The 12,951-nt window shown below is 33.5% G+C and overlaps 2 protein-coding genes across 3 annotated transcripts; one reads left to right on the top strand and one right to left on the bottom strand.

Moving 5' to 3' along the window:
- Window positions 1-282: 282 nt before the first annotated feature.
- Window positions 283-1,053, bottom strand: LOC109337932. Its single transcript, XM_019575020.1, has one exon. It carries the CDS (start codon window positions 1,051-1,053, stop codon window positions 283-285), a length of 771 nt encoding a protein of 256 aa, XP_019430565.1.
- A 3,716-nt stretch (window positions 1,054-4,769) lies between these two features.
- Window positions 4,770-11,953, top strand: LOC109337935 (B3 domain-containing transcription repressor VAL1-like). Of its 2 annotated transcripts, XM_019575024.1 has the most exons (15): window positions 4,770-4,940; window positions 5,307-5,411; window positions 5,934-5,972; window positions 6,738-6,819; window positions 6,916-7,014; window positions 7,532-8,202; window positions 8,306-8,402; window positions 8,829-9,003; window positions 9,385-9,461; window positions 9,574-9,996; window positions 10,144-10,193; window positions 10,482-10,595; window positions 10,682-10,749; window positions 10,977-11,636; window positions 11,669-11,953. In XM_019575024.1, the coding sequence occupies exons 1-15, from the start codon at window positions 4,807-4,809 to the stop codon at window positions 11,929-11,931; spliced, it is 3,057 nt and encodes a 1,018-aa protein (XP_019430569.1). In that variant the 5' UTR covers window positions 4,770-4,806; the 3' UTR covers window positions 11,932-11,953. The 2 variants fall into 2 exon arrangements, with proteins under 2 accessions (XP_019430569.1, XP_019430570.1); XM_019575025.1 differs by having other exon boundaries at window positions 7,529-8,202; window positions 10,977-11,829.
- The last annotated feature ends 998 nt before the right edge of the window (window positions 11,954-12,951 follow it).

Below are 12,951 nucleotides of genomic sequence, written 5' to 3'. Positions count from 1 at the left end.
AATCAGTTGTCCTAGGCTGATTAGATTACTCCTCATCCCAAGAACATAGAGTACATCTGAGATTATAGCACTACCACCATCCTTTCTTCTAATCAACACCTTGCTTTGACCCTCAACTATGATGTATCTATTATCATCAAATCTCACCCTACTCTTCTTTGATTCATCAAGATCCATAAGCCAATCTTTATGATTAGTCATGTGATTTGAGCAACCTGAGTCTACATACCAAACTTCATTGTTATCTACTCTTTGGTTAGTGGTCATCATTACCAGAACTGGTTATTCCTCAAGATTTGCTTCGATGTCTTCATTAGCCATATGAGCCTGATGGCTATTGTTTGGTTGCTCTATTCTATGATCAATATGGATAGTAGCAGCTACACATTCATTTGAATAATGACCTATTCTATTACATTTGAAGCACTTAACTCTCTTTTTATCAAACCTCTTCTTGCCTCCTCTCCATCTATTGTATCCTCTTCTGTTTGAGCTATCTGTTTGATCTTGCTCAAGTTTGATCTGTCCTATGGCCTGTGAGTTTCTATTGGAGCCATTTCTTGAGTCTCTTCCTCTACTCCAACTATTATATGCTCCTTTTGCACTATTATTTCCCTTCCTTGAGACTTGAGTCCAGAGTGCTTGACTTTCACTAGTCTTTTCTGCACTTCTTTCATTGAGCCTCTGCTCATGTGCCTCTATGGAACCTTGCAACTCTTCTATCTTCAAATTCTCCAATTTCTTGGATTCTTCGATGGTAACCACAATGTGATCAAATTTGGGGTTGAGGGTTCTTAATATCTTTTCAACTATTGTTTGAGTTGAGACTGCTTCTCCACAAGCCTTCATTCCATTGGTGTGAGTGATGATTCTATTGAAAAAGTCAGCCACCTTTTCATTGTTCTCCATCTGCATCAGCTCATATTGCCTCCTCATTGTTTGCAATCTCACTTTCTTGAGCTGTTCAGCTCCTTCATTGTATTTTTCAAGAATTCTCCAAGCTTCTTGTGAAGTTGCAGCTTCTACAATCTTCTCAAAATGAGCCTCATCCATACATTGGTGGAGAATGAACACGACCTTGCAGTCTTTCCTCTTATTTTCTTTGTAAGTCACCACTTGTGCCTCGACAGGATTTGCAAGGAGATCTTGGAGTCCCTCTTCTATGAGTTCATTCACCTCTTAATAACCCAAGATTGCTTTCATTTGTATGCGCCACTTGTTCCAGTTTTTTCCATTGAGGATAGGTAGATTCATTGAGAAGTTTGTATTGTTTGATCCCTTTGTTTGGATCTGACCTAAGCTCTTGATACAAGATGTTGGGAGAAAGAAGAATGCAGAAAGAAAGTGAAGAGAATGAAATCGTGTTTGATGTTAAGAGTGGAAGAGAAAGCAAGAAGATGAGAAGTGTAGAGTTGAGTGTGTAAGAGTATGAGAAGATTAAGTATATTGAACAATGCCTATGTGAGACTTTCTTATTATTCAAGCAAACTGAAACTTACTATTTATAGTATTCATAGCAACTAACCTAACAAACTGAAGTTGCTAAAAACAGAAATAGTTAAAACTACCTAACTAACTCAGTTTTGAATTACTTCTAACATGTATTATTACGTGCAATTTAAAATTGTTTGAGGCTCCATAACGAATTTGGCGATTAGATATATTGAAAGACGTTTTTTAATTACGACAATGATGAAATTCTTTCAATTATCTTGTAACAATTCTAGTCAGAAGAAGGGGAAATGAATCCCTTAATGTACCCTGCTATTTAAATCGTTTCGTTTGTCAACCTAGCATGTTGATAATTTTTATTTAAGCAGTTGAACCAATGGTTTGGTTGATTCCTGTCGAGAATTTTCCACCTATTGGCTTTTTGGAAGAAAAATATATTTCTTACTTCAATTATATAATCACTTTTGGGGAAACCATTTCTGAGAATATTCTTAAGTGATCAAATCTTTATATTTAAATGGGCGGGGCTTGGCAGCATAATGAAGAAATAATGGTTGATTTGATAAACATAAAATGTTTATTTGGATCATGGTGTGAGAAGAGGCATTATCCATGATTTTTTCATTCATGTGCAGAAATCTTCAAACAATTGTTCCACACAAAAAAAAAACATAGTTATGATGGTGGTTGTTTAATTTGTTGAGCATGTTAGAAAAGATTGTCGATGAACATTATGACAGAGTGTTACTACACCGTTCCATCCATATAGCCCGAGGCTTGATTTTTGTTGTTGATATGGTGGAATGGATCAATCACAATTAATGTATTGTGGTCCATAATCACAAAGAAATTAACATAATAATGCATTTAAAATCTATTATTTTCCATGTTATAACTAATTAACTAAACACAAACTTCATGGCTTCACGTCTAGATTTCTTAATTCAAACTTTGGGGCAACAATAAAACATTTTTGAACTATAATTGTGCTTATATATGACCTCATTCAACTATATGGTTGAGGCAATTAATTCCACTATTGCGAAGTCTCGTCCAATATTTAATAATATGGACCAAACAAGGCTTTTAGGTATATAGAACCTTACCCCACAAAAGGATTGTTGAAACTCAGAACCATCTCATTTAATTTCATGCAGTCCACGAGGGATACATAATTTGTTTTATATGGAGGGATACATAACATGCATGTGGATATATTTAATTTAACAATATCATGTTCAAAAGTCAACATAATATTTATGTTATTACCAAGTGCACACTAAAAAGTTCTATATTTGATTCCATTATGTTAAGAAGAGTGTTATGATAGGCAAAGGATAGAAAAACAAATATTATGAGTATGCTTATGTTGGCTTTTAATTAATAGGTCGATTAGTCAATGAGAATCGATTAGCATTATAAAGTATTATTATAGGGGAACTTTCAATGGGGATGCTGCTCAGAGATTATTAAGATTCTTTGAGTGAAACTGAAAGTTTTAAAATAAATTGAAGTTTTTATTTATTTAGGTCGAAATGGTCAAAGCTACAGAAACTTGAATATCTTATTAAGGTTGAATTGCTTAAAGGGAAATAAGTTTGAATTCCTTAAATATGAAGTGTTAAGTTTTGATAGATATAAAAATATTATTAATAAAAAGCCTCGTTTTAGCTATCTTACCATATATAATGGTAAAGTTGGTCTATTATCTATCAAATTAAATATTAAATAAAAGGATATATTAAAACACTTAAAATAGGTTGATCGAGTGCTGTAATATAAGTAAAACTCTTTTTGATGATCTCTATATCTTAAATGAGATTTAATCTTCAACTAAAAGAAGAGTATTTGAAAATTAATCTATCCCAACCCATTATAAATTAATTTTATTTCAAAACTAGCAATCCCGTACTCAACCAATTTGTTTAGATCCATTTAGTTTGATATTTTGAATTTAAATGGACAAGTTATACTATAAGGGGTCATTTAATAAACAAGATTATAGTAATATCATAGTCTAGTCTTCTCAATTCTATTATAATATAAAGTTTGATGAATCAACATGATAGAATTGAGTTATCCCATTAAATTCTCCTATCATGTTATCCTACATCTCATGAGAGGAGATGTATTAGAAATGAACAAAATATGATAGTATAATTTTTCCTCACACTTGAACATAATTGCTTCCACCACCACATTATCAACATTTTCACTATCACACCAATTTCATTTTATCAATATATATCAAACACTGACTTGGATAAGAACTTATATCATAGCTTACACTTATCATAATTTCTATTATATCCTTCTTATTGTATGTGGGCCACCACCAATTGGTTGAGAAAAAATGGGACATTCACATGAATTTCACATGTAAGACTTTTTTATCCCTCCCCCTCATTAACTTTTCCTCCCATTGACCAAACAATTAATAATCCCCCTTTTATATTGTATTTTTCCCTCTCTATAATCAATCTATAATCAAACAACCATTGACCCAATGTATTTGATAAATTCCATAAATAAATTGAATTTAATATTTATATACTATTAGTTTAAAATTATTTACATGATCATTATATCATTTATTATCTTTGCCTATTAATTATATTTAAGAGTGAACAATAATAACATAAATAATAGATAATACATCAACAATGTAAAAAATCTCATCTAAAATATCTATCATAATTATACTAAGAGAATAATGTATCTCCTCATATTAGGAGATAACTTATCTCCTCTAGCCAGTAAAAATGTGACATGTATACTATTTTATTTATTTTTAAAAATATTTTTATATAAAATGATGAAATACAACACATATTATGGTTTCACTGGAAAAAAAAAAAACTTATCTCCTGAAATACTTCATTCCCTTATATTAAACAAATAAATTTCAATTTATTGAAAGTTTTTAAAGTGTCACCTCACCAACATGCGCAAGCATGGACACATGTTTCACCTAATTATCCCAATGAAACAAAAGGTAAACAATTGGGACAAAGGAGTGGAAATCACATTTATAACTTCTCACCATGATATTGATCCTCCGTCCCAAAAACTCTATTTTTTCATATCCCAATCTAATAAATACACAATAAGTAATATAACTATGTAGTTATATTTTTTTGTTTAATTGAATAATATATTTTAATTGGTCTGAGAAACAAATGAGGACATAGACCAAAACGACAAGTCTCCATTTTTCTAACACACAGGCAGGTGATGCTATCGGTGTCCAAAAAAGTAGTAATAAAAAACATAGTAAAAAATAAGAAGAAAAAAAAAATGTAAGACCTTGCGTTTAAGATTAAGAATGGGTCAGTTTAGAAGTGGTGATATCTTATGTCTTCAAGTGTCGTGCATGCATTTTATGCACTTGTTCATTTTTGCATGCACTCTCTCTCCTCTATCTCTATCTTTCTCTCTCTACATAATCACCCTTTTCCCTTCAATCCCATACACACGCTTCAATCAAGGTTAATTCTCATCACCCTTCTCTGTTTTTTCTATCTTCTTCTTCACTTCACTGATGATATATATATAACTGGCGTTACATAGATTTCAGCTGACAGCGATAGCACGCATAGTAAAGTTTGGTTCTTTTTGGTTCATCCGAGTGACCCATATATTAATTTATAAGGTTTAATTTTTTTTGGGTGAGACATAGATTTTTTATTTGTATGTTTTTTGTTGACTCTTTGTTATTTCTTATGTAAAATTTGAAACTTCGTGCATGGATGCTAAGAACGATAGTTTTTATGAGTTATTGGTCAAAGGGGTTTTTTTGAATTAGGGGTTTTGTTATTTGGTTTTGATTTTGATGTTGTGCAGTTGAATTTTAGATTGATGGGTTCAGACATTGGCGTGAAAGCTTCGTGTGTGCACGATTGGAAGAAAGGGTGGCCTCTGCGATCTGGTGGATTTGCTCAACTATGCATCAAGTGCGGGTAAATTTGACTCCTTTCTTTGTTAATTTCATTATCACTCTCTTTTTTAGATTATGGGTTGATTTTGTTTTGAATCTTATAGATATTTTTGGAATTTGACTTTGATGTAATCTCATGGGGGTACATTTGGATTCGTTATTTCTTTTTCTTTTTAAGTTTTTTGGTTCGGGGATTTTGTGGTTTATGTCTATGCCTAATATAAAGAAACCGGTGTCGAAGTTGTCAAGTGTATAAATCAAAGAACAATGTCTATATTATGTACTAATTTCAAACAATACACTTGATCATGAATTATGGACACGAGGGTAGAAATGGAAACTATGAAATTTTTATTGTTTAAGGATAAGGATAAATGTAACTAATCTGGAAAATATTTCTAAAGACTGAAAATTAGTATTAATTATTAGTAGTAAAATAGAAATAATATTATGCATTTTAAAATGTTTTTAAATTATATCTTTTATACTTCAAAAAATGATATATTTTGTTGACTAATATTTCGAAATCTTCTTGACATACTAGAGTCATGGAGGAATGGAAGCCTGGGATTCTCGATCCATTGTAAGTGTAAAAATTTGGTAATTGAACATGCCAATTTGGCAAGTTATTGTTTTTTTCTTCGTGTTCATTGTAATAGGGGTTTGATTGGTCTATTTTCAAAATTTTCTCTGTAGTTTTAATATTCTTGTATAATTGCATAAGTGAGGGTTGTTATAGGTGTTTGGATTCACAGCATTAGGACCTTCATTTATAAGGAACTATTCTAGTGTGTATTTTTTGTAAATGTTTCTTACTCATTGATATTTTCGGGTTCACGGCTTAATGAAATTCTACATAGCTGCTGTAGTTCTAATGCCACATTTCCTGATTCTCTTGTGAAGTGTATTGTCTTTCTATGAAGATTCATCCATCTCCTCTAAAGTGTAGGGTGCACTTTAGGCTAATCAAAATAAAATAGCATCAAAATGAATTCTCACATATCCGCGTTCTTTTAAAAAAAAATCTAAATGCTTGTATTTTGCAAAAAAACAGAGTTTCCTATTAATTTTGATTATTTTCATGATTTACTCTGCAAAATGAACTTTGTACTTTGAAGGATATTTTATATTTTGCTATAAAATTCTTTACTAACTCAAACAGAACTTCAGGTTTAGTTTTAGTAGTGAAGTAGCATCTAGTTCATGTAATGTTTTCCCCTTTGCTAATCCCTTCCCTCTTTTATACTTTTGGTATTATTGCCAGTCATTTTGGTTTGTAATAATTTATTTAATAATTCTTCAAACTTCGTACTTGTAAATGCTTAATGTGATACTCCATGTGCTTCAGAACTGCTTATGAGATGTCAGTTTTTTGTAATAACTTTCATCGTCAAAAAATGGGATGGATGGAGTGTAAATTTTGCAACAAGGTATATGATCTATTCTTTAATTTTTTTATTTCGGTTTTATTCACGCCTTGTCAATTTTTCCTTATTCATTGAAGTCTATTTGACTTGCTTTGACAGCCTATCCACTGTGGATGCGTAGTATCTAGATCTTTGTTCGAGTACCTTGACTTTGATGGCATAGGTTGTGTTAGCTGTGTAGCGTCCCAACTTCGTATGGTAAGTTTTATCTGGATATTTTCCAGTGTAAATTGTGGTTTCACATTAATAATTACGGTTAACTTTTGTTTAATGCAACTGGCATTATTTTGTCCCATATTTGTTGCTAAATTTGCTTTCTCACATTTGCCCGTAAATGTTTATATGTTCTTCTAATTATTTAAAACCGATCACTAGGACTAGCCTTTTGTGACTATATTAACGATACATATTGTCTTCAAGAATTTTTGGCTATGAAATGTGCGTGTTGGATGTCAATACACGAACACATATGTTATCCTTTTAAGGACCTCAAGCTTGTGCTACACTGGAGTTATTTTTCTAATTATCTACAGCAAATTGTTGTTACTTGCTTGTTCGTTTTTGTGGTGATTATTTGCTTTGGTATTCTTTTTGGGCTGTTATTTAACGTATGTAGTATGCAGTAATTATGGAGTGGCTTCTCTTAGACTTATCTTGTGTCACTTAATTCTCTAACACAGTTCACAAATTCCAATTGTTTGATGTTTTTCAGCAGACGAGGAATACTGAAAATCCTAATGGGTCTATTTCATCAACCAAAAATAATGCAGTTGATCAGCAATCTGCTCTTATCGATGGAACACTGTTTAAGGATAGTGTTGATGAAGGAAAACTTATGCAATTGTGCAGAATTGTTGAGGCTAGCGAGCCCAGCCGTTGGAATAATGATCAGAGAGATAGCATAATATCATGTAGTGGACAAAACATCCAAGAAGTGAAGTGTTCATTTGGGGAGGTGGATACTGGATTTTCAAATGTGTTTAAACCACCGGTTCAGTCACTAATATTTTCTAAATTTGAAACTAATAGATCAACATGGGATATTAAGAACACAGTCACACCCGAACCAACTGCACAGCCATCTTTGAATATGTTTCTGGGAAATCCATCAGGGAACAAGACTGCCCTACCTCCTTCTTCTGGAGAGATCGTAGATGCAAGACTTGAGGGCAAAGCATCTCCTCCCTTTCATCAAGGGCAGAGATCTCGCCCTATATTTCCCAAACCATTGAAGATTGGGCTGTCCATGAATCCGGAAACAGATAAAGGAACAACATCTCATGCACGAATTGCTCGGCCACCTGCTGACGGGAGAGGCAAAAGTCAGTTACTTCCTCGATATTGGCCTAGGATCACTGATCAAGAGCTGGAACGATTGTCTGGAGAGTATCCTTTTGAATTTTTTCATTTTAGTCTTCTTGCACATGTATAGCAAACTGTGATGATATAAAGTTGATTTATCAAGTTTCCCTTAATGTTATGATAACAGTTTGAAATCCACTGTAGTGCCTTTATTTGAGAAGATATTGAGTGCCAGTGATGCAGGTCGAATTGGTCGTCTTGTTCTCCCAAAAGCTTGTGCTGAGGTATGTTGAAGGTTTTATTTTCTTGTTTTATGTACTTGTTTTGCCATCGGCCTGTATGTGTATATGTAACTCTGTTTCTGAAGTTTTTCTTCTTTATGTTTTTAATAAAAATTAGAGTAAATTCTCGAATTTGTCTTCCAAAAATACACAGGGCCTCTAGTTTGTCCTCCAAAGTTGTTGGACATCAATTTGGTCCTTCATAGTGTAAAGTAAGCATGTATTCAAGAACCAAATATACATTCAGGGACTAATTTGATGCCCATTGTAATCTGAGGGACCAAATTGATGTCCGAAACCTTTGAAGGACCAACTTGATGTCTAATATATCTTTGGCGATGAAATTGCATACTTAGTCTAAATAAATTAAGAAGATATATTTTTACTGTGTAGTTATCACTCATCTTACAATTTGCTATATAATTGCAGGCTTATTTTCCTCCCATTTCGAATTCTGATGGTCTTCCTTTGCGGGTTCAAGATGTGAAGGGGAATGAGTGGACATTTCAGTTCAGATTTTGGCCTAATAACAACAGCAGGATGTATGTATTGGAGGGTGTGACCCCTTGCATACAGGCCATGCAATTATGTGCTGGTGATACCGGTATGCATCAATCTGGGGAATGAACTCCTTGCACATTCCTATTGCATTACAATTTTGCACTTTTCTTGAAATATATTTGGTATTTTGATTTATGTTTAATTGTTTAAAGAAATACACGTGTTTCCATAGAAAGCACTTCTATAGTTTCACTTTTCTCCAAAAATAATTAGCAGCAATGGCTACATAAAGGATGATTATGCACCGGTATTATTATTCTAATAATGATGAAGGACAAATGGAAGAATTAATGCCCTTAAGAATTGATCTGTTGTATATTATTTATTGTTTACCACAGAGTTGAACTATAGATATTTTTGAAGACGCTAATATGTCTTGCAAATATGAAATCACTAATCTTTTATATGATTTTTTTTATTGCAGTAACGTTTAATCGGATAGATCCTGGGGGAAAACTTGTTGTGGGTTTCAGAAAGGCATCAAATTCTATAGATACACAGGTTGTGACACAAAATTTGCCACTTCACTATCTGTGGTGTGGCTCTTCTTTGTATAATACATCTTTATTTTTCTTCTGTTGGTGAATATGATAAGTGGTTATTGTTTAAACAGGATGCTTCTACATTTTCCCTTTCTAATGGCATTTCAACGAAGGGAACAACCAATTCTGGTGGAACTGAGAATCTGCCGTTGGATAGCAGTTACGCCGATCTTCTCCAGTCGATAAAAGGGAATGGGGAATCCCACTTTAATGGACATCCAGAACATCTTCATTTCGGTGCCGGAGCTGTTGGTTTTCTTACAACAGAAAATTTCGAGAAAACAAACAATCAATCACCCCAGCAACCGATTCCAGTTTCAGAGAAGAAGAGGACTCACAACATCGGGCCTAAAAGCAAGAGGTTGCGCATTGATAACGAAGATGCTATGGAGTTGAGACTTACATGGGAAGAAGCACAGCATTTGCTTCGTCCTCCGCCAAGTGTCCAGCCAAGCATTGTCACAATTGAGGACCAAGTAATCGAAGAATATGAGGTAAGCACGATAATGTCAAATGAGTATGTCCTCTTCTTTGGTAGGTTGGCTATTACAAGTTGATTATGGACTGATATAGTTTTGTACATCATGTTCAAATTTCTTTTACCTGGCTAATCTATCTGTCCTCTGCTTCATTTCATTCAGGAACCACCGGTTTTTGGAAAGAGAACTATATTCCGTGCCTGTTCATCTGGGTAAGAATACACCACTTTTTGCATATTTAGCATTGTATTTTGGCACTGTAGAAAATCTTGAGCAGTCAGTACTTATTTATTACTTGGTCTTTCCTGTGAGTTTGTCGAAACAAATGATAAAAGTCTGGTATTTTCTTTGATCTATGTCTGTTATCACAAGAATAATACTTACATAAGAATTAGGCATTAGACCCTCTTTATCTCCATGAAAGCATTATTTGGATTTGTCAAATCGATGAGTGAGCAAAATTTCAGCTCGTGCTTCAATATGTTAACTATTGCATATAGGGGGAAAGAACAATGGGCTCAATGTGATGATTGCTCTAAATGGCGAAGTCTACCGGTCGATGCTCTTCTTCCTCCCAAGTGGACATGTTATGAAAATGGTTGGGATGGAAGCAGGTGCACCATTACTATATTTATACTACTTCTTTATATGAGAGTGATGATATGGTTTACAATTCTTATTGTGGACAACATTTTTTCAGGTCTTCATGTTCCGTGCCAGAGGAAATGAGTTCAAGGGAATTAGAAAATCTTCTGAAACCCAGCAAAGGTGTGATACTATTATCAGTAGTTTAGATAAGCTCTGCATATTCATGTTTAAGACTGGGTTTTGAGGTTGCTGTACAGTTGACTGAATGCTCATAATGCTTAATGCACCCTTGCAAGTTCTACTTTCATGACAAAATATTAAGGAATAATATATATATATATAGACTCAGCTGTTATTTTGTATTTTGTAATTCTTGAATCTTTCTGAATGCACATGATGTTCCCCAGATTTTAAGAGGAGAAAGAGTCTAGAAAATGGTAAGTCAATAAAAGTGCATGAGCCTTCTGGATTAGATGCTCTTGCCATTGCAGCAGTTTTAGGAGAAAACCTTATCAACCCAGCCGTGTCATCAGCTGGAGTCACCACAAAACATCCTAGACACCGCCCCGGCTGCTCTTGTATTGTGTGCATCCAGCCTCCTAGTGGAAAGGGGAGACATAAGCCAACATGTACTTGCAATGTGTGCATGACCGTGAAGCGACGATTCAAAACTCTCATGCTACGAAAGAGGAAACGCCAATCAGAACACGAAGCAGATGCTGCTAAAGAAGATCATAATCACCAGAGAGATGAGTCAGAAACCAATGGAGCATTAAAATCAAAAGATGATACTAGGATTACTAGCCATCTGGAGAAAGAGGGAGACCGAGGTCAACCTGACGTGGGTGAGTCCAGTGCTGGACAAATAGACTTGAATTCTCATCCGAATCGCGCCGATATAGAAATGGATGTTACAGGACTTAGCATGTCTGTTAATCATCTTGAAATTACAAACCATCAGGTAAGGGAATATATGACTCTGAATGGCCTAAAAAGCTTCAATAGTGAAGTGCAGGCTGATCAACATTCTTTATTACTCACTCAATCTAATGGAGAAGGTCATGAATATTTCCCTGCTTGGAAAGGGGAAAGAGGCGAGGTATACAATCACCTCAACCAAAGTCAAAACAATCTTTCTTGACAATTGATTTAGTTATTTCTATGTATATTTCTCCTTACTTGCACTCTCACAAAGTATATATATTTTTGCTTTCTTTTTCAAAGATAGTTCTTTCTTACTGTCAGGTGAATGTAATTTTGTTCTCCTTTATATTTTCAAGTATTTTTCTTTGTGGAAATAGGTTTTGCCCATTTCTTTACTTGCCATTGTATTTGCTTTTCGTTTATGAGAATGAAAGATAGGAAAAATATACTTCTATTTGTATATCTTTGTGTTTATATTTCGTTGTCAGGTAAGGTTGCTTACATTACCTTCTATGTAACACTACTTGGGTAACTCGGTCACTGGGTTACCTTCTAAGACTCTCTGTGTATCTATAATTCCATACTGAGTTAATTTTTGCTATCAACCCTTATCAATGGGAGAGCAATGGTTTTAAGCATTATTTTTCCATAAACCTTTGTCAAATAATCGAATGGTGTTGGGTAAATGGAGTGGAGAATGTGAAAGTATTGGATAACCAAAAATGGAGAATATAATATGAAGTACTTGATCAAAATCCAACAATAGTAATGCCCCTTCATGTCTATGCTATGTGTTTATACACACATAGCCATGCTCTTTCCATTGAGGCATAATGTTTTATTCAATTGGACACCTCTGTCATGTTCTAAAATATTGATTCACTTATTATTTAATCGTTACTGTTAGCATAAGTTAAATAATATCCACTAACAATATTTATTCATTTGACTAAATTAAGAGAACTTAATTTAATTATGAATTCAATTAATTTTCTAGGAATGATTAAAATACTCGTTAGTTTGAGTCTCATGTTTAATATTAAGTTGATAATAAATTAGTCAAATCAAATATTGATGTCTAACAACATTCCTTTGCATCTCCATAGCATGAAGCAATGTATTTTAATTTCAAAAAACATTAGAAGAATAATAGAATATTTCCTTCCATCACGTGAGAGATTTGGATTAACCTAAGAGTAGGGTATAATCTCAAACTCTATTTGGTCACCATCTATGTTTAAAGTAATTATGATCAAATAGCCAATAAAAAATAATAATTGTGATCTAACTTAGTAAACCTATTTCCTCATTCATTCAGTCCTTGGCTAAGGTCTTATAGATCTACAGCTTTAACTCATTATTAAGATTTGATGTATTTTATTTCGATAAATCATTAAATCTACAATTCCTTACTCATATTCATTATTTTTTTAACAAGTATCATTTGGCATTAGGTGT

The sequence above is a fragment of the Lupinus angustifolius genome, unplaced genomic scaffold (assembly GCF_001865875.1).
Source record: "Lupinus angustifolius cultivar Tanjil unplaced genomic scaffold, LupAngTanjil_v1.0 Scaffold_15_149, whole genome shotgun sequence".
Lineage (NCBI taxonomy): Eukaryota > Viridiplantae > Streptophyta > Magnoliopsida > Fabales > Fabaceae > Lupinus > Lupinus angustifolius.
Note: the sequence above shows the minus strand (reverse complement) of the source record. Positions and strands in the feature narration are given on the sequence as shown.